At 29.7% G+C, this 26592-nt stretch overlaps 3 protein-coding genes across 3 annotated transcripts; all 3 read left to right on the top strand.

Annotated features, from left to right (window-relative positions):
* Positions 1–3088: 3088 nt before the first annotated feature.
* Positions 3089–4685, top strand: LOC108320325 (putative glucose-6-phosphate 1-epimerase). The gene is made up of 6 exons (XM_017551714.2): positions 3089–3418; positions 3553–3609; positions 3701–3861; positions 3978–4112; positions 4221–4423; positions 4516–4685. The coding sequence occupies exons 1-6, from the start codon at positions 3089–3091 to the stop codon at positions 4683–4685; spliced, it is 1056 nt and encodes a 351-aa protein (XP_017407203.1).
* Positions 4686–5404: 719 nt separating this feature from the next.
* LOC108320331 (probable inactive receptor kinase At4g23740) lies at positions 5405–8373 on the top strand. The gene is made up of 2 exons (XM_017551718.2): positions 5405–6766; positions 7365–8373. The coding sequence occupies exons 1-2, from the start codon at positions 5641–5643 to the stop codon at positions 7949–7951; spliced, it is 1713 nt and encodes a 570-aa protein (XP_017407207.2). The 5' UTR covers positions 5405–5640; the 3' UTR covers positions 7952–8373.
* A 7079-nt stretch (positions 8374–15452) lies between these two features.
* LOC108320338 (ethylene-responsive transcription factor CRF1) lies at positions 15453–17164 on the top strand. The gene has a single exon (XM_017551725.2). The coding sequence runs from the start codon at positions 15999–16001 to the stop codon at positions 16965–16967; it is 969 nt and encodes a 322-aa protein (XP_017407214.1). The 5' UTR covers positions 15453–15998; the 3' UTR covers positions 16968–17164.
* The last annotated feature ends 9428 nt before the right edge of the window (positions 17165–26592 follow it).

Below are 26592 nucleotides of genomic sequence, written 5' to 3'. Positions count from 1 at the left end.
TAAAAAATGTTACACTCTCACTCAATGAATATTGATTATAAAAGAAAATTATTACTTTTGTAATTAAATATAGACCAGAAAGTACGTCCTTTAAGGCGTACAATAAAGTAATTGCCTTGTGTTTTATCACTCATTCATTTAACTTATCCTATGTCTTTAATTGTTGAACACCTGACACTTTATTGCAATTATTTTGCATAATACTATAAGTTAATTTATGTGATAAATTCATTATTATTTGAAAGTGGTTTATTTTTTATGTTTTTATTTATTTAAACTTATTATGAAGTTAACAATATACTGGATAAGATTTGTTGAATCAAATTTCTTAACAAAATGTATTGTTAACAATAATCAATAAATATAATTAAATTATAAGATAAATGTTATAAAAATATATTCAAGTGAAGTTTGTAGAAAATAACTAAACTATGCTTATGTTAAAAAAATAAATAATGTTGCAAAATACTTAAATATTTATCATTTCAGTTCGATTCAAATAATTTGTTTTATTTATAAGTCAAATGATGCACTTATAAAATAATAAGTTATTATTTTGTATAAGGATCTTTAATTCGGTTTTTAGACAAAAAAAAAATATTCAAGCTAACAACATTTATAAATCGGATGAAAATAAAATAAAAATTAAACTAGACGAAAGTCATTATTGTAATTTTGTTAAGATTAATTATGTCATTTTATTGAAAATTTTAAATATTAATTAAATTGTTAATAATTATTTTTTTTCAATAATTTGTTTGTATGTATTAACATTTTTTTTTCAAATTAACTAGAATAAAATATAAAACACAATGAGTATTAATGTTTTTACAATAAGGAAAAAATAAATAATAAGTGTAGTTTAATTATATTTATATATTATGGTATAAATACTAAAAGTAACAAGTTGTGTACTGTGTAATATTTAGGATTGTCAAAATGGATTAACTCAACTTAATATTAGTCTACCAAAATTGAATTAGATTGGGTTGATTTGTTATTTGAAAACGAATTGAACTTTATAATTCGATTTGTTCACAATCTAACCCATTTGTTTTTTTATCATCAAAAGTTTAGTATTACATGGAAACATATTGGAATTTAATATTTTTTACATGAAAACAAACTTATGTCAAGTGGTTAGACCGGAATGGCCAAAATGGACCACTGTGCAGACTAATTAAGGAGAGTTGCTCCCTCCACCACCATCAACCGCTCCCTCCACCACCCCATACCTAATTTGCCCTTTTATAAAACGGATGTCAACATTCGTTTCACCTTCAACGGATGTTGACATCCGTGAACGAATGTTGACGTCCGTTTACATATTTTATATTTTAATTTATTATTTTTATTTTAAAAAAAAAACTTCAACGAATGTGCCACATCCGTTTAATAGATTTTTAAAAGATATTTTAATTATTATTTAAATAATAATATATAAATTAAATTAACAATAATTATTTTATTAAAGAAAATAAAATTAATTTATAAATAATTAAGTGATAATTTTAAAAAATTAAATAATATTTATATATTAATTTAAAATACAATAAATTAAAAAACTAAAAATTTAAAAAAAGAAAAAAAGAAACTCAACGGATGTGGCATATCTGTTGAAGAAAAGAGATGAGGGTGTAAAATATTTTAAAATATAAAGGATATTTTTGAAATTTAAAGAAAAATATGGTAATACAGGAAACAAAGTGGGATGATGTAGGGAGTAACCCTCTTAATTCAGATGTTGGTCCAGTAATATCAAACTTCAAACTTTGTTAATATGAAGTATTATTTATGGATTCCAATTTTTTTAATTCAATTGACTGAATTGATTTGGATTCCAAGATTGAAAATGTTATCTCACTCATTTTCTTTTCTGAACTAGCTTATCAAACTTAAAATAATATTTTTGTTATTGTATATAATTCAAAATAAAAATAAAAAAAATTATTCATTTATATTATTTTAATGAAAATATTTCCATTATTTAAATACTTTTATATTTTTTTTTTCTTTAGAATAATATTGCAACTTCCACTTCATGCCAACCAAATCAAATATATTTCACATTTCACTTATATTTGTGTCTCTTTTAAATAAAGTGAAATAATAAATTATGTAACAATATTTAAACCAGTGAATGGATTCTAAAATGTTAAACCGAAAATTAAAATAAACTTCATTAAAAAAACGATTTCAATCTGATATTGACTTTTGATTATTTTTTAATCAGTTTGTTTCCAAATAATGTTTATAATTCAGTAAAATAATTTATCATAAAAGTATTTTAAAAATTATGATTTAAAAGTTGATAAATTTTAAATTAAAATAAAGAATATTATAAAATCTCATAAAAGATATATTTTTAAACAACAATTCTTATAAAATAAATTTATTTTACTTTATTATAATAAAAATATAGTTTTTTAGAAAAATAATAACAAAATTATTCATTATATTAGAAATAATATTCAAAACATATTATTATACTTGATATACTTAAATATTAATAATTTTTTTATAATAAAGTATATTTATAATACATGTTATATTAATGTTATGGTATAATTGATTATAGCACCTGTTCATTAAATTTTGTTAGTGACTGTAGATGATATTTAACATGTAAATTATTTTTATCTTTTACTTTTTAATCTATCTTTGATTGTTACTTACTTCATGTCATTTCACAAACCTTATGTGATTAACTGAACTTAAGTTTTATGAATCTTTTATTTAAATATTACAATAGTGTAACTGAAATTAGAAATAAAGTATATTAAAATATTTATAAAAATATTATCAAAGGAAATAAAAATAATAAAAAAATTATTGTTATTTCAGAATATAAAAAAAAAACAATGTTTTTTAATTTATGAGAAGATGATAAACAAATCTGAAATTTTCTAATTCATTGGATCTCATAGTGAAATGAAAACCTCCCAATTCAGTTAGTTAGTTAGTTGAGGTTTTGGGTTTTAGATTCCCAGAAAATACTATAAAGTTTCTTGTTTCACCATTTTTCATCACGTCAATCTTCCTTATTAGCTCACACATAAATACAGTTTCTTGTTTCACCAAGAAAGAGATGAAGCCTTTAGCTTCTACTTATGGAGCAGCTAAAAGACCACCACCATCACCACAGAAATCAGTTTCTACTTCTGGAGCAGGTAAAAGACCACCGCCATCACCACAGAAATCAGCTACAACTTCTGGAGCTGGTAAAAGACCACCACCATCGCCACAAAAACCTGATAAGAATTCTCCTCAATCTGTCGAACTCGTCAAAGACAAGAATGGAATAACCCAACTCATTCTCCGAAATAATGATGCTTCTGCAACTGTTAGTTTGCTAGGAGCTCAAGTTATTTCTTGGAAAACAAAAGTAACAGGAGAGTTACTCTTCTTAAGCAAGAAAGTACTTATCTCATCTCTGTCTTATTCAATGTATTTCATGTTTTAAGGAAGGTGTTAGTTCAGATTCTTCTGTATATGAATCTTGAATTTATTTTTGAATTCTTCTATTTGTTAATTCTTTTTTTATTTGAATAGGCAATCTTTGATCCTCCCAAAGCTGTGAGAGGAGGAATTCCAATCTGTTTTCCAGAAGTATGAATAATTTCTTTTAAATTTTAATTAATATTGTACAATGCTGCATTTACTTGTGCATAAAATAAAAATTGGTGTGATTTTTGTGTAGTTCAAAAACAGAGAAACTGGGGAGAATCATGGATTTGCCAGAAACAGGATCTGGGTGATAGAAGAAAATCCTCCACACCTTTCAGGTGATTTCAAGGCAAAAGTGTACGTTGATTTATTGCTAAAATCCTCTAAAGAAGATGCCAGAATATGGCCACATAGGTACCGAAATGTAGATTTAACGTTTTCCTCGCACACCAATGAATTTTGTCATCTGGCTATAATATATTCTTTTATAATTTCAAGTTCTAAACATCACTTTATATTATCCTATTCAGCTTCGAGTTTCGCCTAAGAATTTCTTTGACAGCAATGGGCATTCTGGATTTGACGTCACGCATCAGAAATGTGGATGGAAAGAATTTCAGTTTCTGCATGGTCTATCATACATATTTGTCAGTCTCCGATATTTGGTGGGTATAATTTGTAAATATTTCTGAGCATATATTTTGATAAATTCATCAGCTATTAAAACAGAGATATAAAATGAAATAAACTAGTTACTAGTTAATTGTTGACAGTGAGGTGAGGATAGAAGGGTTGGACACGCAATACTATCTCGATAACCTGTTGCAGAAACAACAATTTACAGAACAGGGAGCTTCTTTGACATTTGAATCAGAGGTTGATAGGATTTATACCGATTGTAACAATGTGGTTGCTGTTCGGGATCATTACAAGAAGAGAACAGTGGTAATAAGAAAGGATGGACTTCCTGATATTGGTGAGGTTTTTCTTAAAAACCTAAAAAATAACTAATGTACTTTCTATTTTTACACAAACTAATAAATCATTTGGCATTTTGTTATTGAACAGTTGTTTGGAATCCTTGGATCAAAAAGTCGAAGTCCATAGCAGATTTAGGAGATAAAGAGTACCAGCAAATGGTCTGCGTTGATGGTGCAGCAGTTGAAAACCCAATCACCCTGAAACCTGGTGAAGAATGGAAAGGCTGCTTAGAACTGTCAATTCTTCTATCTTCTTGATCATGTGCATGTGCTGTGATTTTATGTGCAGACTAAAAATCAAAATATGATAATTAGGATCAGTTCTAATACTTATATCCAAGTGCGCGTTATAGGTAAAATACAATCCTAAACTCCTCTTAATGCACCTACTTTTCCTATATTTAAGCAAAAAAAAATATTATAAAATATCAGAAAATTTTGAATTAATGTTATTATTATAAAAATATCTTCAAGGGTGAATTAGAAGACCATATATAAATAAAAATAGTTTAAAAAAGGTAATTTATTTATTTTTATGAGATATCAGTAAATAGATATGCTAAAATTCAGTTACAGCAACTTAAACTTGCAACAGAACAGTTAAAAACAACATTAATCTCTAGCACAGTTTTGTTTTGCATCTTTTCACAGAAATAGTCTCTGCAAAAATGGCAATGTGATTTGCATTGTGAGCTCTGCATTGGATGCTGCACCTTTTACTAATCACGAATTATCACTGCTAAGTTTTTTTTTTCTTTCTCTCGTTTTAGGTATACCTTTTTGGAAATGGAAATGCCTCTAAAGGATGACTTTTGAGGAACAATAAGACAAAACAAAAAGTAAACATAATACTGCCTCCTACTTCCTTTCCATTCCAATAAATATTACCATTTTCGTTACAAAATAATGATAGTAACCCTTTCGCCTTTCTGTCATTCACAAAGAAAAAAAGATAGAAAAAAAAAAACATTAAAATTTACAGCTGAACAAATTATGGACCACTTCATTTGACTTAAGGAATAGAACCTGGCAGTATCTGCAGGCACATTTTTCAGTGCAAGTTTCTCAGTGTCCGCTTCTGATTTCGTTCTTTTCCCTCTCTTTTTTTTCTACAACATTGGAGGTAAGTTGTTGGTGTCTTTGTCTGCCAGAAGCACCGCAGTGGTGGTTGGTCTGAGCATCAGAATTTCACCACCTACTTCTCTGCCGGAAAATGCAACGCATTTCATTTTCCTGTTTGGTGTCTCTGGTTTCTCTGTTTTCCCTCTTTTTGTCCCGACCCAATGCAGAACCCACAGAAGACAAGCAAACACTGCTTCATTTAGTTGAAAAGTTGGCTCCTTCACGACCCCTCAATTGGAACGCAACCTCTTCCCCTTGTACATCTTGGACCGGTGTAACCTGCAACTCTGACCACTCACGAGTTATAGCCATTCACTTGCCAGGCTTTGGCTTTCATGGAACCATTCCTTCCAATACGCTAAGCCGTGTTACGTGCTTGCAGACACTCAGTCTCAGATCTAACTCCATAACCGGTCCTCTCCCTTCTGATCTCTCCAACCTCTCAGACCTTTCCTTTCTCTACCTTCAGTTCAACAATTTCTCTGGTCCCTTACCTGACTTCTCTGTCTGGAGTAACCTCTCTGTTGTCGACCTCTCCAATAACCGTTTCACTGGCACCGTTCCTCTCTCCCTCTCCAATTTGACTCATCTAACTGCCGTCAACCTCGCCAACAACTCGCTTTCTGGTCAAATCCCTCTTTCTCTCCACAGGTTTCCAGACTCGGCTTTTGTGGGAAACAATGTCTCTCTCCAGACAGTTTCACATTACAAATCTGCGAAACACGGTGAAACGGCTCTGTTTTGGGTTGTTGTTGCTGCTGCTTCTGTTGCTTTTGCAGCTTTCTTTGTTTTTATCTTTTTCTGCTGGTCCCGAAAGAAGAAAGGGGATTCCTTTGCTGGGAAAATGCTGAAGGGAGATATGTCTCCGGAAAAGGTAGTTTCCAGGGACCTTGATGCGAACAATAAGATCTTTTTCTTTGAGGGGTGTAGCTATGCGTTTGACTTGGAGGATTTGTTGAGGGCTTCTGCTGAGGTACTGGGGAAGGGGACGTTTGGTGCTGCATATAAGGCTGCTTTGGAGGATGCTACCACTGTTGTTGTGAAGAGGTTGAAGGAAGTGGCTGTTGGAAAGAAGGACTTTGAGCAGCACATGGAGGTTGTGGGGAATCTCAAACATGAGAATGTGGTTCAGCTAAAGGGGTATTACTATTCCAAAGATGAGAAACTCATGGTCTATGATTACTACTCTCAAGGGAGTCTCTCTACTTTGTTGCATGGTATGTACCTTAATTTTGTTTTCCTTCGTTTTCATGTTAATGTTCATGCACACTTGTTAAGAATCTTTCACTCTCTGGGTTGTATCTTAGATTTTTATTCGGAGGAAAGGCTCCCAACATATTTGATATGTTAAAGATATTAAAATTTTGTCTCTGGATAAGCTTCATCTGACTCTCAACTCAGCTACATACATTGTAAAATTGAATGGATAGCATAAAATTTGAAGTTTGAAATATAGCTTTTGATTGCACTCGTGTTCTAAAGACAAACAGATCTTGGCGTTAACTTACAGTGGAGAAATTATTATATGGTTCATGTCACTTTGATCCTGCCCAAATCCACTTCCACATTGTTGTTAATTCTTCCTTGTTGTAAATTGAAAGTCTTAGTTATATGACAATCAACGTTAGTTGGATTATCATGTAATAATTTCTTACAGTTGCTATTGTATGCTTAAGTCCAGTGTTTCCTTCTATATGAACAATTTTTATTTGAAACTTGTGCCTTGTTCTGAAATTTTATATCGTTACATTCAGGGCAACTAAACTATTGAAACATTTACTATGACTGACAAATTATACTTTCTGAGATTTTCAGGTAAAAGAGAAGAGGATAGGGTGCCTTTAGACTGGGAGACTAGAATGAAAATTGCTTTGGGTGCTGCACGAGGCCTTACTCGAATCCATTGCGAGAATGGGGGGAAGCTTGTGCATGGCAACATCAGATCCTCAAATATCTTTGTGAATACTACACAATATGGTTGCATATCTGATCTTGGCCTGGCAACCATCATGAGTTCAGTTGCCATACCCATCTCACGAGCCGCTGGTTACAGAGCACCAGAAGTCACAGACACTAGAAAAGCAACGCAACCTGCTGATGTTTACAGTTTTGGTGTGGTGTTGCTGGAGATTCTCACTGGGAAATCCCCTGTGTACACCACTGGTGGCGACGAGATTGTGCACTTGGTGAGATGGGTTCATTCGGTTGTCAGAGAGGAGTGGACAGCAGAAGTGTTCGACTTGGAGCTGATCAGATATCCCAACATAGAGGAAGAGATGGTTGAAATGTTACAGATAGCCATGTCTTGCGTGGTGAGGGTTCCTGATCAGAGGCCTAAGATGTCGGAAATTGTAAAAATGATAGAAAATGTGAGGCAGATTGATATAGCCATCATGACTTAGCAACCATCATCTGAGAACTAAGCCAAATGTGCAACACAAACCCGTTTAACCGCTTAGAATCAATTCCCTCTGCGTGATATTTGAAAATTTACTCCTTTTCTATCTTTAGACCAAAAAATAAATCAATGATCTGCCTCTAGTTGATTTGAGTGTATCTGAAAATGTTTTGTTCCAAATTCTGAACAACCCTAGTAATTATTGCTCAGCACGTTTGCTTCTATCAGACAAAAGCCAAACTAATTTAACTGATTTCTTTATGGTCGTAATTTTAATGTTTGGGGGGAAGAAGCACCAGATGATTATGCAATCCGGTGGTTGCTTGTCTTTCTAGCTGATAACTGATATGAAACATTTCATTTGTTTTCTTGTGCTTGTGTTTTAGTTTCATGTATGGAAACTGCTCTTGTTTGTTTGATTCTTCAGTGGCATCTTCGTCGATTTCTCTGTAATTTTTCATTTTGACATTATATCACTTGATGAACCTTTTTCCATTGGTGAAGGCTACAAAAGTGCCCATTTGCGTGTGCAAGTAGGTAATGGACCGTAAACTTCTCAATTGGGCCTGCTTCGGAGTCTAGTACTTTTGCTGTCTCTCAAGGCTCAAAGAAGAAAAGTTTCAATTTTTTAAAATTTTGTACCTTGCCACAAAACTAAGGTCACAGAAAGAAAGCCTCGAAATGAAAAAGTTACTAACCAATGGCCCATTTAATTTTTTGTGTAGGTGGAATAGTATATAATATAGACAAAATTATCTAACTGTACACTTAATAGAAATCTTCTTTAAAATTTTTTTCCTCATTTAAAAAATAAAGAACTATATTTTTTAAATGACCCCATTGTATATTTATTGAGAAAATGCCCATATTTATTTACATGTAAGAGTTTCTTAACATGGTTGAGTTCATTAAAATTTGTTCATACATAAGTCTATTAAACATAATTTTTTTTATGAATAATCATTTCATAAGTAAATTGGTAGCAGTCTAGTCTTTGAAAAAAAAATTAATTTCTAAAATGTGTAAAGACAAATTTCAACTTAAAATATCAAATTAATTCTTAAATATAAACAACAAATTTAAGTAATTACAACTCTTTTTACCTGTATTTTCCTTACTTAGAGTTGAGAATAATGTTTAACAAAACGGAAAACCACACAGAAAGGCAGTCCTCCAAAGAAACATCAAAGTAATAAAACTACTTGTGTAACAAATTGAAATACTTCATATATTATATAGTATTTCAAAATTAACAATATAAAAAGATTAATAGGCTGAATATGTAAGTTACATTCATATAAGGTTAGTCAAAATTCAAAATCATCTTAAAATATAAAAAGGTCTAACTTCTACATTCAGATCTAACTTATATATTTTTTATATATTTTGCTATCATTATCTTTATCTTTAAGTTATTAAAATAATTTTTAAGTCTTTTAAATCTTATTAATATATATATTTATATATATAATCTATAATATCTTATTCACTTAACGAGTTGAAAGGTTTGTATCATCGCTTATGTGGAGAAGATTTCATGGAGTCGTTTCATATTATAAGATGTCTGTTTCGCATATTTTTCATATATTATTGGCATCACACTTCTCATTTGACTAAGAAAGAGATGTCTCAATTTGTATAGTCTATAGTTACATTAAAGTTTGAAATATTATTGATACTTAATTTGAGTAAAATAAATTTCTTTGAAAGGAACTTATATTAAAAATCTAATTTGGAAATTATATTAAAATCTTGGCAATTAGACATTGAAGATGAATTTTAATCTAAAGTATCGAAATGAATGTGGTGGCATGACATTGCAGTTCCAAGTAAGTGTGTTTGGTAGAAAGGTACGATGCAGTAGAGTAGCAGAAGGTGCACATGGTCCCGCACTGCACCGCCTCACAAACATTTATTAAGCTGGCTGCTAATGGACACCTTATGTCGTCCCCACTCCTCACGTGCTCCTCTTTCTTCTTACATTTTTTTATTTTTAATTACGGGATAAGTTAATTTAAAAAATATTTGTTTAATATTTTATAATGGCATGAAAAATAAATACGATAATTTATATTAAATAATAATTAAACAACTAAGTTGAAAATTGCATGTAAAATTGAGTTTGAGAATGATAGAAAAAAACAGCATAATTATTGTGGTGAAATGAAGACAAAGAGAAAAGATGTACCCGATCCGCCACATGTTCCTCGAATGCCTATATAATAACACAGACTTCTCTAGCATGCATTTAGCGGGATTTCAATTATCAACACCTACTTTCAAATACCAATTTTTTTACAAATTTATATTATGTTTATTTATTACTGATAAAAAAATAAACACTTTGATTAATCCAAAAGCATATAATTTAATTTATTTAAGCAAATTTATACTAAATGTTGCACGATTACTACTAGTAGATACTTACTTCTTTTTTTCATCATCATTTTTTAAAACGCAACCAACTTTGCATGTGTTAAGTTCACTTTTACTATAAATCAATTTTATTGTTTGTTATTGATGTTTCTTTACTCATTGGTTTTTATACTATGAAATTAATATGCTTTATGAAATAAAGCATATTTAATATATTTATTTTATAATGTTTGTTAGTAGTTAAACATTTAATTACTTTTTTTTTTGTATATTGATTTATTATTTATGATGTATTTAAAATAATATTTGTATAACTATTTTAATTTCACTGGCTCATTGTATTTTATATTTTACATAATTTTCTTCCGTAATCATATTTTATATATTAGGAAAATATCTGATCAAATTATACTCATTGGTGAAAATATGTATACATGTATGTTCAATTATTTTAACAATAATAAAAATTATAATTATAAAAGTAAATATGTAAATGATTTTTTTATAAAAGATACTTTTTTATTTATTTTTTAGGTAACTTTTTTTGTTATGGATATATATTTTAGTTTTAAAAATGGTTAAATTTTAAAAAACAATGAAATAGAAAAGGTAAATAAATTGAAAAAACAATCATTTAAAAAATAAAATTAATAAAATAACTATTTAATTTAAAAAATATAATTACTTATTAAATAAAAATATATATACACCAAAAAATAAATTTTATAGATAAATAGTGTAGATGTAAGTTTTTGAGAAAAATCCTGGACAATAATAAATTTCTTTTGCAGCTATGATAACATTTACTTTGATTTTGATTAAAGAATAAGTTTGTCAATACTACACTGAATACAACATTATAATAGTCGTACGTTTTACAATATGCCTAATAATACACACGCTATATTTTTTTCTTGTTGGTGTTACTGTATATATATGTAATTTGTTTATTTTGAGTCATATTAGATGTTGTGAGCTAAGTTTATAATTTTTTACTTTATTCAGTCAGTTTATTGGGATTTATAAATTTAATTGAAGAAGAAAATTTTGAATTTTTTTATTAATTTTATTTTTAGGTTACAATTTTCATTTTCTTTAATTTTAGACGCACTATTTTATTTTCCTTGTTTTTTTTATCATTTATATTTCTATGTTATAAAAATATTAGTTTTTGTCAAATGTTTAATCTATAAAACGTTTTATTTCTTTATTTTCAAAGTAATTAAACTTTTAACTTCACACATTTATTTAAGATGAGAAACTAAGAATATTGGACTAAAACTGTAGATTTTTAAAAATTAAAATATTATAACCGAATATAGATATATAAACAAGGATAAAATAATTTAATCTTTTTATAATATGCATATAAATAGCCTGAAAAAAGGTTTTAAAATATTTTTTTATAAGATTAAGTAATTCTGACAAAAAAATTCAAGATGTTAGTATATTTCACTTAAAAACGATTCAACTTATAAAAATGTTCATAACTAATGACAATTTTTTAAAAGAAATATCCTTTTTTTTTTTAATAATTACTTCCTCTGTTAAAAAACTATTAATATTTTGTCCCCTCTTTATATTCTACAGCTCTCAAATCTTAAAATTTTAGAGTAATTAATACCAACAGTAGATATTATTAAATATGGTGAAATAACTCATACATAAAAAGGTTAAAAAAAGATGGAGTAATAAATAAAACAGTGTAGATACAAAAGTATTTTTATATTAACCATTAATGATTTTATTTAGATGCTGTTTTAGGAAAAATAAATTAACACAACACAACAAAATAAAGTAAGTAATTATTTAAAGAGATTTAAATTTAAGAAATAAGTTATATTAAAAATGGAAAATATTGACAGGAATGAGTGGGAATAGGAAGTGAGAGATGTGTAGTGTGAAAGATCATGTTATGTTATGATGGTGTAATGATAATAGGTAAAAACAAAAGGACATATCGGTCACAGTGCCACTGAGTTTCATATGAGTGTGGTTAAATTCCAAAATGACAACAAGTACCGGAACTTCTCTGCATTTTGTGGCTCAATGCATACATCAACTCCCTAGAACTATATCACCCAAACCACTCTTTTTCTCTAACGGTAATATCTACTCAATTCCCAACCACCATTCTTTCTGTATAACTACTCAAGATTATTTTATAAAACCAATTTCAAATATATAAATTTTATTTTATAAATTAATTTTGTAAAATTAAGTTAAATTTAAAATTTATTTATTTTATATTTTTTAATAATAATATTAATTATTACAAATTTTTAAAATATATTATAAATAATAATTGAAAAAAAAACATTTCTTTCTATTTGTTTAACAAGTGCAGAGACATGAGAGCAGTGCCGTCTTCGTTAAAAAATCTTGCACTCCTGCTGCCTGCTTTTTAATGTTACGATTTTCGATATTTTTTGTCTCAAAAGTTATCCTACACCTTTTCATGGCGTGGAAGTAGCTATGAAATCAGAAAGTCATCCATTAATATACTTCTTTTTGGTCAAAGTGAATATTACTTATTATTTCTTTAATCTCGTTTAAATATTCGCAGCTTTAAGAATTTATTTTTATTGTTTTTATAATACTCTCATCTTTCGGAATGCAGAATATTGTTTAAATATCCTCTGCACATGAAAAAATATTTAATAAAAAAAGTTGAATTGATTTTTTTTGTTAAGTTTGAAATAAGTAATACTGCCACCATGAATTTTAAAGAGTTATTTTAGAGTGTGATAATTAATGGATATTTTACATTACTTAAAAGTTTATTGTTATTAAGTTATTTTATTTTCTCTTTTTTTTTTCTATTTTTCTTCTCAGTATGATAAAGCTAAAGACATGTGTTTCACGTTCTTTATTCTTGTGATTTAGACAGTTCAGGCAACTTAAAAATGCCAGCATTCTGCCATTGCATCTCGAAGTAGATTTTTTTGTGCGTGGAAAGCGCTCTTCTAAACTCACATGAGTATAAAATGAGAAAATCTTATGTGTTATATCAAATATTAACATTAACTTTTTCTTAATTAATTTTTTTTATTTTAAAATATCATTTAATCACCTGATACATTCTTTTTAATAAAGCCAAGTGTATTTTTAAATTATATATATATGTTTATTATCCTTTAATAGTTAACTTCTATATAATATTGTACAATTTTTTATATTTTGTAAAATATAATTTAATTCATATTTAGAACCTAGAAAAATAAGTACAGACAAGTTCGTTTTGTACCACCTAACTATGGTTCTTAAATGTTCACATAATTACCAATATATTAATTCTAAAATCTTTTAACTGTTTATTAATTATGTCAAAATTTCTTAATATATTTTAAATTATTTATGACATCTTGCTAAATTGGTTTTATAGACTCTAAATAATTTGAATCCATCACTGTTGTACTTAACAACCTTTTGTCTATAGTTTATTATTTCAACTTTTGATTATTCGTCTTCTATATTCACAATACAATGTGCAATAGATAAGAAAATATAATAATATTTGATTTAGAAGTTAAGAAAATGTTATGATGTAGGTGGATTGTTGACTAGGCTTTTACAAATAAAATTCATTTAACCTTTAAGTTTTTTCGTATTAAACTAAAAGACGTTATAAAAATATTCAAAATTAAAAGTTCCTATTTGCATAAAATATGTTATAAAGTTTTACACATATTAAAATCCAAATAATCACCTCTAACAACTATTAAAAGACCTAAGTCTTAGTTTGCTATATTTTTTTAATAAGATTGTTGAAGTAGGTTCCAAGCTCATACGTTCTTTAGCGTTTTTTCAAACTTTTCATAATAAATTTAAACGACGTTATTCAAACGTTTCTTTGATGATAAATAAAAGGTAGATAATGTAAGTTTGGAACCAAAATAACCTATTCAAACTTTGAAATGAAACATTGTAAATGACATATATTTTTTTTATTAAAAAAAGCTAAATGCTTTGAAAGATAAAGTATATCAAGAGACCAGTCTTTCAGTCAGACCATGTCTTATATAAGAAAAATAGAAAATAAATCGATGGTAAAAAAGAAATTTTAAATAGTATGAATTTAAAAGTAATTGTTACGTATTCTATTGTTTGTTCATAACTTATTTTTTTTTTAAAATAAGTTTATTACTTAAAATGTTATCTCGTAAACATTGCTATATATTTTAAGATAAGATATATATATATATATATTAAGATAAATGCTAATTAGCAGTGTCAGAAGACTACTGAAGATATTTAGAGTATCTTTTGTACTATGATATTTTATAATATATAGTCGAAGTATTTAATAATTGAATCCTATTAAAACAGCATGATAAAAGTAGCTGCTCCTTATTTTATTTCCGTCAAAGGGCGACCGGTAGGGTTTCAAAGTGTCTCATCTCACGTGATTGGACTGGCTTTTGTCCTGCTCCACGTGTCTTTTTTAAATTGCCCGATAGGAACAGTAGCATCTCAAACAGGTACACAGAAACCAGTAATTTTTAAATGCTAATTATTTCTTCAATTAAGGTTAGCAAAAATATTACTACTAACTTAAGAAATATAGTCGAGAATAACTTATTTTCCAATTAATACGTGAAAGATTACATCTGTATAATGAGATCGTCATTTCCTTTTCAATTTATCATTGAAACGATCATTAAAACATGCAAAATATAATTATACTATTTAAAAATTGAGACATTAAACTGAAATAATTTTGTGAATACTAAATGTGTAACGTTAACATTTTGTTGGTAAGGAAAGAAAGCTGATAAATGTTTTTAAAAAAGGTAGAGACATTAGGTGGTTTGTATTTAAGGGAAAAATGTTTTATATTTTGGTGAATAGGTTATGGAAGCTATAAAATAGGTTTGGGAAGAGAAAGAAGAGTACTTAGACAGTTATCCCTGTATGGAGTAGTAGTACCTTTGCGAAAATCTCAGAGCCTCTTGTTTTCATTTCATTTGCTAACAGATCCTTTTCTTTTTCTTGGTATCATCATTTCATCTCTGTGTAGTACACAACTTGCTGTGATTGTTGCTGCAAGAATCAGGGTTCCGTTAGTTTACTATTTCAAAACCATACAACACAAAGTACGCAAGCACAGGGACTTGCTCGGCAGGGCAGGGCAGGGCAGAGCAGTGCAGTGCATAGGTCGCAATTTCGGCAACGCAACACAGCGCCAGCTGCAGGCTTCCTTTATCTTTTCCGGAGAAGACAGTGTTTAAGATTTAAAATGTAGCTTTATTTGTAATATTTAATGGTTATGTTTTTGTATAGCCCCACAGAGTTCACAGGCTGAGGCTACAGTCTTGGGTCTGCCTCATATGCCTCCACTTTTTTCGTACCTTCTGTCTCCTTCCTTCAGCTCTTTCACCCAACTTGTTCTGCACCACCTTCTTTCTTAATTTCACGCTCTTTTCTTCAAATTACTACACTCCCCCTTCAATTACTCTCTCAACCATATCTATTCAATTCAAGAGTAAATTCACCCTACATTTCTCACTCTTCTAAAACGTGTCCCCTCTCCCTTCTACCTTTATTTATTCTCTTCTCCCTCCTCGTGTCCCAAAGGAATATCTCTCTCACCCTTTTTTTTCCCTTTTCCCTCTCCACTTCTTCCTCCACCGTTTCCCTTACTCAATGCTTTGCTATTGCTACTCTTCTCCAACATGACTACGCCACCGACCAAGTTCACTCACCACACCAAACTACTCACACTCACTCACACCCAACACCACCCACCAAAAAACCCATGTCCCAGACTTGTCAGAATAACCGTCACGGACACTGACGCCACCGACTCCTCCAGCGACGAAGAACAAACCTTTCACTCTTCCAAGCGCCAACGCCAACGACAACGCCACACCAAATTCATCAACGAGATTTCCATCGAGCCCTGCGCTGCCGAGAACGACGCCGTCTTTTCCGGGAAGAGAGTTCGAAGAAGGAGCGTGGTGGGCAAGGGCAGAGTTGCAGAGACTCCGCGCGGGTCGACCGGAAAGAAATTCCGAGGAGTGAGACAGAGGCCGTGGGGAAAATGGGCTGCCGAGATACGAGACCCGTCGCGACGCGTGAGGTTATGGTTGGGTACCTACGACACTGCCGAGGAAGCCGCCTTAGTGTACGACAACGCGGCCATTAAGCTGCGTGGACCCGACGCGCTCACCAATTTCATAACGCCACCTGCCACGTGGCACAACAAAGACCAGACGCCGGTGTCCAACGGTTACGCCTCCGTTGAGGAAACTCAGAACAAAAACCTGTTTTCTCCCACCTCCGTACTTCATTCTTGCTCTTTGTCTGAGGAAGCTGAATCCGTGACCGGCAAAGACGATGACTACTCCTCCGTGTCTGAAAGTTCCAAGGCAAAAGCTGAGTCACCGTTTCCGGTTCCGATTCCGATTCCGAGTGAACTAAAATTTGACTTCGAAGACTGTTTGGCGGCGCCGGACGTGTACGGCGAGTTAGATGGCGCTGCGGCGGCTGAGAGTGTTTTGTTCTCCGACGATGACTGGCCTGGGGTGTTTCTCACTGCTTGTGAGGATTTCGGTTTGAAAAGTTGGCATGCAGACAGAAATCATGACTTTTTCCAAGACATCGACGATTTATTTGTCTCCGATCCTCTTCTTGCTCTTTGAAATTATGAGTTTCTTATATAACACACAGATTCCCGTCCTTGTCGTGCTCCAGAAATCGGCAAATTTTGTACCGGCGGGAAATCATAGCAATGTAATCACTAATAGTTTTTTTGTCACTTTTTTTCCTGTTATTCTCCTTGTCGCCCTTTCTAAAATTGTAACAGTGATGTAGTAGTGACTGTGTTTCATCCTTCAAAGGTTGGAGCTTTTCAGTTTATTATACTAATGAATTAATTTAAACTATTAGAGCTTTTATATTTAAAGGAATTTTATTTTTATGTAAGATTAACATGACATGAATCATTCTTTTCTCATTTATACTTTTTCGTATAATCTTTAATCAGTTAACTTGTGAACAAAAGTAATTTAGAAATCATATTATAATTTTATTAAAATGTATTATTATTTTTATTTCTGTGACAGGTTTAAACTATGTTTGAAAGAAACGGACAAAATGAGTATTATTTTTTTGTTATTATTTTAGCATTTTGTTTGATGCGTTTGTATTATGGGATTAATTCCCACGTGAGCCCCGACCACAAGATGCACAAATAATTTAATTTTAATCTTCATTGGTACAGATACCATAACCTCGGGCATATATATAAGTACCAAAATTATTTTCTTTTTTTGTAAATGTTATTTATAAATCAAATATTATTTTACTTTAAATTTTATCAATATTCTTTAAAAGTTGAGATGTAATTGTCGACCAAACGTGATTACTTCATTTCTGATTCCCTTCTTTCTTCTTTTAAGTTGATGAGTATTTAGTCAGTCTATCTCACCAAATATGCATAATAATAAGGCTTCCACGGAATATTAAGTAGGTTATTAACATAGAAAATAAACATATTAAATATGTTTCAAGATTTAGAAATATCAATCCTGTCTATAAATATAACTTGATGAGAAATATCAAACAATGTTATTAAAAATACTCGTTTTGTACATACTAAGACCTAAATACAAAGTCGGAAAATACTTATCTTATTGTAACGCACTATAAAATCGAAACATCTCAACAAAATCGCCAAGACATGTACGTATTTAGTAAAATAATAATAACCATTTAAAATTAATCGTTATGACAAAACGACTAATAAATAAAAGATGAATGAAATGTGTTCATGCCAAGATTCATTTAGGTAATAATCCAAAAGAAATAATATAATTAGATAACAATTCCAGTATATTTACACTGATGCTATTAATCTTATGATATAATTTTATTAAGTGTTATTCATATAGGCGTACTTAAATATCAAAGTATTTTTTATATTCTCTCACCTTTCAAAGACTGAGAAGAAAAAACTGCAAAAAAAAAAGGTATCTCTAAAAATGTACTCATCGAATTTTTCTTTAATATTTTTCTAAAAAAATCTACAAAAGAAAGTGATAATTTCCCATAATAAAACTAGTTTCTAAGGATTGATGTAATATATAAGGATTGGAGTTTTACTTTCACACAAATTAAAAATTCCGTTCATCCAAATTTTTTTGTTGGATAATTATGTTTGTTGAATAAATAACTTAGTTAAGTAATACTTTTTAATATAAATTTAGTTAATCGTATATATATATATATATATATATATGATTCAATTTGTAGTTTAATTTAAATATTATGTTGTTTTTAAGGTAGTTATATTTTAATTAAAGCTTATGAATTATTTTCTACATATTAATTGTGATTTTACAATATGGAATTCTTATAAAATATTCTTTTAAATATAGTAAGGAAAGATTTTATCATAAAGACAATAACGTATTAAAATGTATATAACATTAAAAAATAATTACTACTCTTTTCCTTTTATAGATTTACACAATTTAAAATTAACATTAACATAAAATATTTGACATAAATATGCTTTAAGTATATATAAATAACATATTGTTTTAATATTTCTAAATTTTTTGTTATTTTACATAACATTTTGTTTGTTTTTGTTAATATTAAGTATAACGATTTTTATTTTTTTCAGTATTGTTTTAGTTTTCATTATTAACTATAATCAATTTAATAAAAGAAATTTAAAATGTTAACTAAAATAATTACATAACCTTTAAGTGCATTGCTCAATTAAGTAACTTGCTCAATATTTTTATAACTAAAATAATCTTATTATGAACATATTATCGTCTACGACTTTATATTACTTTTCAAGAAATAATTTAATTTTTATTTCCAAACTATCAGTTAAAGAAAATTATTATACATGATTTTACTTTATAATTATAAGATTACTATTTTATATATAAAGAATAATTACAGAAAAAATAAATCAATGTATTACGAGTAAAATTATTTTATATCACTTTTAATATTACGTATAAATAAATAAAAAAGAACAATAATATTTTAATATTACTTTGTAAAATTTTAAACATAAAAAACATGGTAGCTACTTTTGTATTTAGAGGTAGATAGCCATGTTTTCATGTAATAGAAAATATATGATTTTACGATCATTCAGAATTATAGTATCAAAACTAATATAGAAATAAATAAAAATTTATAAGTAAATAATAATTATATCAAATAAAGATATATTTTTAAAAGTAAATTAATTATTGACTGAAACTAAAATTTATACATATAATCTTATTTATACTAAATAAAAATATATTACTTAAACAGTTTATTAAATGTTTTTAATTATCCTAATTTAAAATATTATTTATTTCCATTATATATTAATTACCAATTTTAATTTCTACGGTTAAACTAATAGGAAAGCTCTACAGAAAATGGTTAGATTTCGACAGGATTTGAAGATTTACAAATATTAAGTTTATTAAAATTGATATTTTCTTTAGGGGATGTTCAGTCCAATTCTGTATTAATTAGTTGAGAATTTATGAGGAAAATGTTGTCTTGTTTAAGTAATTTCAAAAACCACTCTAACTGTTTTGATGTTCAATATTTTTGTTTAAAAAAGATTGTGTATATTTGGTTTATTGGGAACCGCATGTGTCCATTTTTTTAACAACCATTTATTAAACTATAAAATAATTTTTACTAAAAACAATTATCAAAATAAATAAGTTATACATTTTGTTATTATTAAATGGTTTTTCATTATAAATAATTATTTGAATTTGAAAAGGTAGTTACTAATAGAAAAGAATAATAAAATATATTTTTTTAAATTTATAATCTAATTAAACGAGTAAAAATAAAAATACAATCATTTTAACTCAATTTAGAAATAGAAATTACTTAAAGGATACAATTGAAAAGAAAAATGTGTACATGAAAAAATGAAACCCTTAATATACAGAAATATACAATTTATACATAGAAATAGATAATTGATTTGGTAAATTTTTGTACAAAAGATTACAACAAATTTGATTATAATAAATTTCGAATAATTCTGATAGTAATACAACTTATTCCAAATCAATATCATAAAATTAGTTTTTAAAGTAAATTTTGTAACTATTTATATATAATTTATTTTATATCTAGTAGACAAGATTAATTTAACACAAATAAATTGAATTATAAAAAGTTTATAACAAACTCAAGATGAACGAGGAGGTAAAAATGTTTTTTGCTGAAAAAAAAAATGTAAGGATTAACAAACTTAAAGGATAAAATAACTTTTTCTAGTACACCAAATCTTCCACTAGAGAGATATTTTCTAAAAATATACACTTGGGAGTTGCATGCCCATGAATTCTCTTATAAATATGAAGATAAGTTAGGTCAAATGCGATTGAATATATCATCTATAGCAGTCTGTGACTAAGTAGAATGCGTATCTTCCTTTAACATGTGCAACGTTTTGTTTGTAGAGAAAGCGATTAAGAGAAAAGAGGAAGACTTTTGGCCCCCTCAAAAGCCAAAACGCAAGTTCGGTCTGTGTTTCAACTTCCAAATAAAAGCAAAAGAAAAAATCAGATTTGCGATTGAAGGCAACATGAAAATGCGTTTTGGCCTTTGGATTAAACGCGATATCTGACACAAGCAGATGGAGCAAGTGGCACAACACTTGTATACTTTTCATGCCACCAAAACAGATATTCTTACCCATTGCATTTGGACCACCTTATCAATCTTGATTAAAGATTAAACTTTTAAACATTTTTCTATTTAATTTTCCTAGTTACATTAATGTTTCTGGTTAAAACATTTGGCATTTATGAAGAAGCACGTTTCCTTTCAGTGTTATTCCACAGTTTACTTTTATCAGTAACTTTAATGTTTCGCGTTGAACAACATTTATGAGAAACGGATTCTGTATTATTGCTTTTCCATAATATGATGCATTAAATTTTATGCAGAAGCCCCTTAGACATCTTGATTTGAATTGCTATACTGGTTAATATGGGTGTGTTATATGTTGCAGTGGTTAGCAGGAAAACCCAGAAGAAGAAGTTAAAAAGTAGAAGAAATGAATGGTTTAAAAGTCAAAGTGACAAACATGCTCTTGAGAGTGTTGAAGGAACGTCTCTTTCGATCTTCCATGGACATGTTTTATTTATTAATATAAGGTTTGATGAATGGACATAGGAGGAGGTTTGAGAAAGAACATCATGTGAAAAGTTATGATATTATTTAATGATGTTGTGGAAATAATTTATAAGCATAGATTGTGTTGTGATAAAGGCCTGTAATAGATTTTTGTCTTATCTACAACTGGGATTTTTGAATCTCACCAAGCCCACTTGCTGCTGCTGCTGCTTACTGTACCCTATTCACACTCACAATCACATTTGGACCCCCACCCTTTGCATTTTCTATCATCATCATTATCATCATAATCATCAGGACAACATTCATCAATTATTATTATTTTATACTTTAGTACTGTTATTTTCATATTTATTACTTTTTGTAATAATTAAAATATTTCTAAAAATAAGTAATAATGTAAAAAATATATTTTCTATTTATGTTTGAAGAAGGCAGAAAAGATAACGTGGAAGAGGCGAGAGAGGTTGAGGGATAAGTTATTGTATGGAAAGAAACAGAAGAACCGTGAAATGACAAAAGCGCTTCCACGTATGGGCTCGGCATTCAGAATCATAAAAATACAGCGTATCTTCCATGTTATTCTGCGGCCCCTACACTCTCAATCGCAGCCTTACACGTAATCGATCCAACGGCTTTTGACGTCCTTTTGTGCAAGTGTACGTGCATCTGGGGATCATTTGGTCCCAACGTCCCATGGTCCCCGCATCACACGTCTCGTCAACCTCAATCACTGTTATTTCCTCCACCACGTGATTCTCATCTTAACCTAAGTACTTATTAATATTTCTCTGTTCAATACTTCTTATTACTTAAATTGTAAATTAAAATTATAAATTTTCACTTATATTAAAATTCACAACACATTTTAATTCTTTTTAGCTAATCTATTGAATATATCAATCGTCATTTTCCTTTATTTTATTACTCAAAAATATTATCATTTTACCATACATTTTACTACTCGTGCATATATAAATATATTTTCATTTTATCACGTAGTGATATACATTTGCATTTACTGTACTGGTTGACATCTTATGAACCTGTCAGTGAATCTCTTCACTTAGAATAAATGTAGATCTTATGTCAATGGTAATAATTGAAAAACCTAAAAAAAAAATGCATATAATTCGTTACAATTAGTATTTTCTAAATCTAAAATATTTTTTTAAAACTGAATTTAAATGAAATATTTATTAAGCAAATTAATATTTTCAAGGTTGAAAACTATAGTAGAAACTCTGAACTATAACATTTAAAAGATAAAACAAATATTTTATTTAAATAAAGTATTATACCAACTAGTGTACTAGTAAATACCTTTAATTTTTTCCATTTTCAAAATATTAGTGGAGTGAATTTTTTATTAGCCAAGTATTCGTATTATTCACATAAGCAAAATACTAAAGTGTTTTGCAAACCACGCCAACTTCTGGGCGAACCAGGTTTGGGCTTTTATCATTTTTTTATTTGGGCCCATTCAAGTTTTGACGCGTTATTTCGACTACAAAGCCGCACAAGGATGGGCTTTTGAGCTCTAATTAGAGGACCTGACACTGGGCTTCTCTGTATAACAGGCCTAACTGTATCTTTGATGGATTTAAATTTTGTATTTTGTTATAGTAAATAAATTTATTTTATCAACTGAATAAAAAATCATTTTAAGCGTATTTTAAATAATCAGCTCATGAGAATTATCTAAATCTTTATAGACTTTACTTATAGAACCGAGAAAATTGAAATTAAAATACAATGAACCACTTTGATAGATGCAACCGAGAAGATTGAAATCGAAAGAAAAAATAGAAGTATTTAAATCGATTAAAAGAGTTTTCTTTTGTATATAGATGAATTGATATTATATTTAGAGTTAAATATGTTTTTTTTCTTAACTTTAAATAAAAATAAAAATTATTATTTTTTCAAAATTTTGAACCAATTTAGTTTCTATTTTCAAAATTACATAAATTTAATTTTTTTAATAAAATTTTGTTAAGTTTATTTAAGGTTTCAAACATGTTTTTTAAATAATATTAAAAAAAATATGTCAAATAATGTAAATCATTATTTATATAAAATATGTTTAAAATGTCAAATAAATTTAAGTTGGTTAAACTAATTAAATTCACACATTTTTAAAATAAAAAAACTAAATTAAACAAAAAATTTAAAGATAAATTAAGTATAAACTTTACTAAATATAAGGAAATAAAAATATATTTAAATCTTGATATTATTACATTCAAATCCTTTGTATTTTCTTGTCTTCTCCAAAAGTGACAAACCACTTTGATGTTCGTGAAATCGACGTTTTAAAATGTTGATGACGTTGATTATTGGCACGATGGAGTCAAAAACAGTTTTTGACTAGATAGTGAATATTTTGCCTCTAAACTTTCTTCCAAACATTTTAGAATATTTAGTTCTGTATGACTTTCTATTAAAAGTTTTAATTCACTAATATTGACTAATGACGTAATAGTCACATAATCAGTTCAGTAACTTGTAACGTGATCAAAACACTCATTTGTTTCTTGAAGCTGTACTTTTAATCCTTTTTCAACTTACATGATTAGCTAACAATTATAATAAAAATTTAAGATGGCAATTGGAAAAGGGAAATTACGGTAACAATACTACTTTTTTTCCTTTTTTTTATTATCTCAGATGTGTACAAAATACATACTCAATTTGGATTTACAAATTTCAAGAATAATAAAAAATATTATTGAAATTATGATATGATTTGTGTAAGGACCTCATTTTAAGTGGTGGGGACACCCACTTGTTGTATGATTGAGGTGCAATTATTACGGGAGGGGAGCAAAGGGAGGCTCATTTTTTTTGGCACCAGAGAGAGCAGCCACAAGGAAGGAACCTTTTCCATTTTCAACCGTTCAAAGAAGCACTCAAGGGAAGAAATACTACCTTTGTATATGCGGAGAGGAGGACTGGGGTTGGGCTTCTTGTGAGAGTGGAGTTGTTGCAGCAAGATCTGGGAGAAGAAGTGGAGAAATATTGAAGTTGCAAGGAGATCTTGATCTGCTCGTCTGGAGGAAAGATAGATCCTAAATTTTACAAAGAGAGTCTTCAAGAGGTAAGGGGAGCTAGATCCATTTGTTAGATTGTTAAATTATACTGTATTTGATGCAAATCTGGAAATTTTGGGAATGAAAAATTTTGGGTTTCTGGAAAACGCGATTCTGCAGAAACGCGCGAGCGTCCAATTTTGGTCAAAATTGGACGTTCGTCCAAATTGCTCGACCATGGTGGGCCAAAGTATAATGAGCGTTCGTTCTTAAGTGTTATAGTGAGCGTTCGTCCATAAGTGTTATTTGAGCGTTCGTCCTTAAGTGTTATAGTGAGCGTTCGTCCATAAGTGTTATTTTGAGCGTTCGTCCTTAAGTGTTATAGTGAACGTTCGTCCATAAGTGTTATATTGAGCATTCGTCCTTTAGTGTTATAGTGAGCGTTCGTCCATTAGTATTATATTGGGCGTTCGTCCTTAAATGTTATATTGAGCGTTCGTCCATAAGTGTTATTTTGAACGTTCGATTTCGTATTAGGCGAGCGTTAGCATTCGTCCTTCATTTTGAGTGTAATGTTCGACCTTGGTTTAATTGTGTTAGTGAGCGTTCATCCTTAAGCTGGTATTCTTAGGTTTGAATCTTGGACATTCGGTTTTGATGTATTAGGGTACGCTCGGCCTTAGAGTATTAGTGATTTGTAGCGTTCGATCTGGATCAGGTGTTCTGAGGTTTAGATTATTAGCGTTCGATCAATATGGAATTGTATTCAACGTTCGACCTATAGAGTATCCAGTCAAATGATGTTCAGAAAATACGTTCGTTCTTGGTAGTAGCGTTCGGTCTTAGTCATGCTTTGGCTTAGGCATTTAGCGTTCATCCTTGTTTGGAGAGCGTTCGGTTTTAGGGGATGATATTAGTAGTGTTCGTTCATTCGCTGGTTTAGTAGTGTTCGGTCAGTTGATGGTTTAATAAGCGTTCGTCCAAATTCTGGCTCGATCAATTAGTGGTCGGCCAATTGAGCGTTCGGTTCTGGTGGATTAAATAGCGTTCGGTCATAAGTTGATTATTCTTAAGTTTTGAATTCTGAACTTTGGATCATGAGCGTTCGTTCTTTGGTACTTTAGGTTTCAATCTTGAGTGTGCGTTCATAAATTGATGTTATGAGGTTTGATCTTGAGCGTTCGGTCTTGATATCTGAAGCGTTCGGTCGTATTATGTGTTAGAGAACGTTCGATCTTAATGATGTTTATTCTAAGTTAATGATCGTTGTTAACGAACGTCCGGTCTCGATGATGTTTGTCGTCAGATAAGGTTCGACGTAGACAGCGTTTGGTCTTGATAAGGTTTGAACTTTGAACGTTCGTCCAAACAGTGAAGTCTTAGTGCTCAATCTTCGCGTTCGTTCTTATAGTGTTCGGTTTTAGCGTTCGTCCGAATAGTGTTTAATTGATTTTGGTGTTCAGTTTAGAGCGTTCGGCCTAGTGTTTGATCTCTCAGTGTTCGTTCTAAGAGTGTTCGGTCAATATGGTGTTCTGATTTTAGTGTTAGGCTCAATAGTACATGATCTCCTAGCGTTCGTATAGTATTCAACCAAATAGCGTTCGGTCAGTTAGCGTTCGGTAGATAGCATTCGGCCAGATAGTGTTCGTCCAGTAGCGTTCGTCTAGTGGCGTTCGTCCAGTAGCATTGTCCAGTAGTGTTCGTCCTGTAGCGTTCGTTCAGTTGAGTTCGGTGAATAGTGCTTGTTCAAATGTATTCTACATTTAGTGTTGGATTCTAAGTTGAATGAAATTATGCGTATAAATGTTTGGAATATATGATGATATGTGATATGTGTGAATACATGAGATATGATAATTACTGTGATGAATGTATTTTATGACATTGATATGAGATTATGCATTTGCTCATGATATGAGCATTGTGGGGAGGTTTTGTAATGGTATAATGTGAGTTGAGGAATGAGTATGGTATGAATCTCATGGAGAGATTCTGAAAGGTTATGTTATTAGTGTGTATGTTGATGTTGAGGGTCCCGTAGTTGAAGGTTATCCTTATACTATAATAATTCATCCAGTCTCAAGTAGAGAAGGATGAATTATGTGGT

The sequence above is a fragment of the Vigna angularis genome, chromosome 10 (genome assembly GCF_016808095.1).
Source record: "Vigna angularis cultivar LongXiaoDou No.4 chromosome 10, ASM1680809v1, whole genome shotgun sequence".
NCBI classification, from domain to species: domain Eukaryota; kingdom Viridiplantae; phylum Streptophyta; class Magnoliopsida; order Fabales; family Fabaceae; genus Vigna; species Vigna angularis.
This window is presented reverse-complemented; position numbering and strand designations above follow the sequence as displayed.

Excerpts from the sequence above, each read along its gene's own strand:
- LOC108320325 (XM_017551714.2), top strand. The coding sequence starts at position 3,089 with ATGAAGCCTTTAGCTTCTACTTATGGAGCAGCTAAAAGACCACCACCA. Across the intron at positions 3,610-3,700 it reads TTCCAATCTGTTTTCCAGAA|TTCAAAAACAGAGAAACTGG; the intron begins GTATGAATAATT and ends ATTTTTGTGTAG. Across the intron at positions 4,113-4,220 it reads TTGTCAGTCTCCGATATTTG|TGAGGTGAGGATAGAAGGGT; the intron begins GTGGGTATAATT and ends AATTGTTGACAG.
- LOC108320331 (XM_017551718.2), top strand. The coding sequence starts at position 5,641 with ATGCAACGCATTTCATTTTCCTGTTTGGTGTCTCTGGTTTCTCTGTTT. Across the intron at positions 6,767-7,364 it reads TCTCTCTACTTTGTTGCATG|GTAAAAGAGAAGAGGATAGG; the intron begins GTATGTACCTTA and ends TGAGATTTTCAG.
- LOC108320338 (XM_017551725.2), top strand. The coding sequence starts at position 15,999 with ATGACTACGCCACCGACCAAGTTCACTCACCACACCAAACTACTCACA.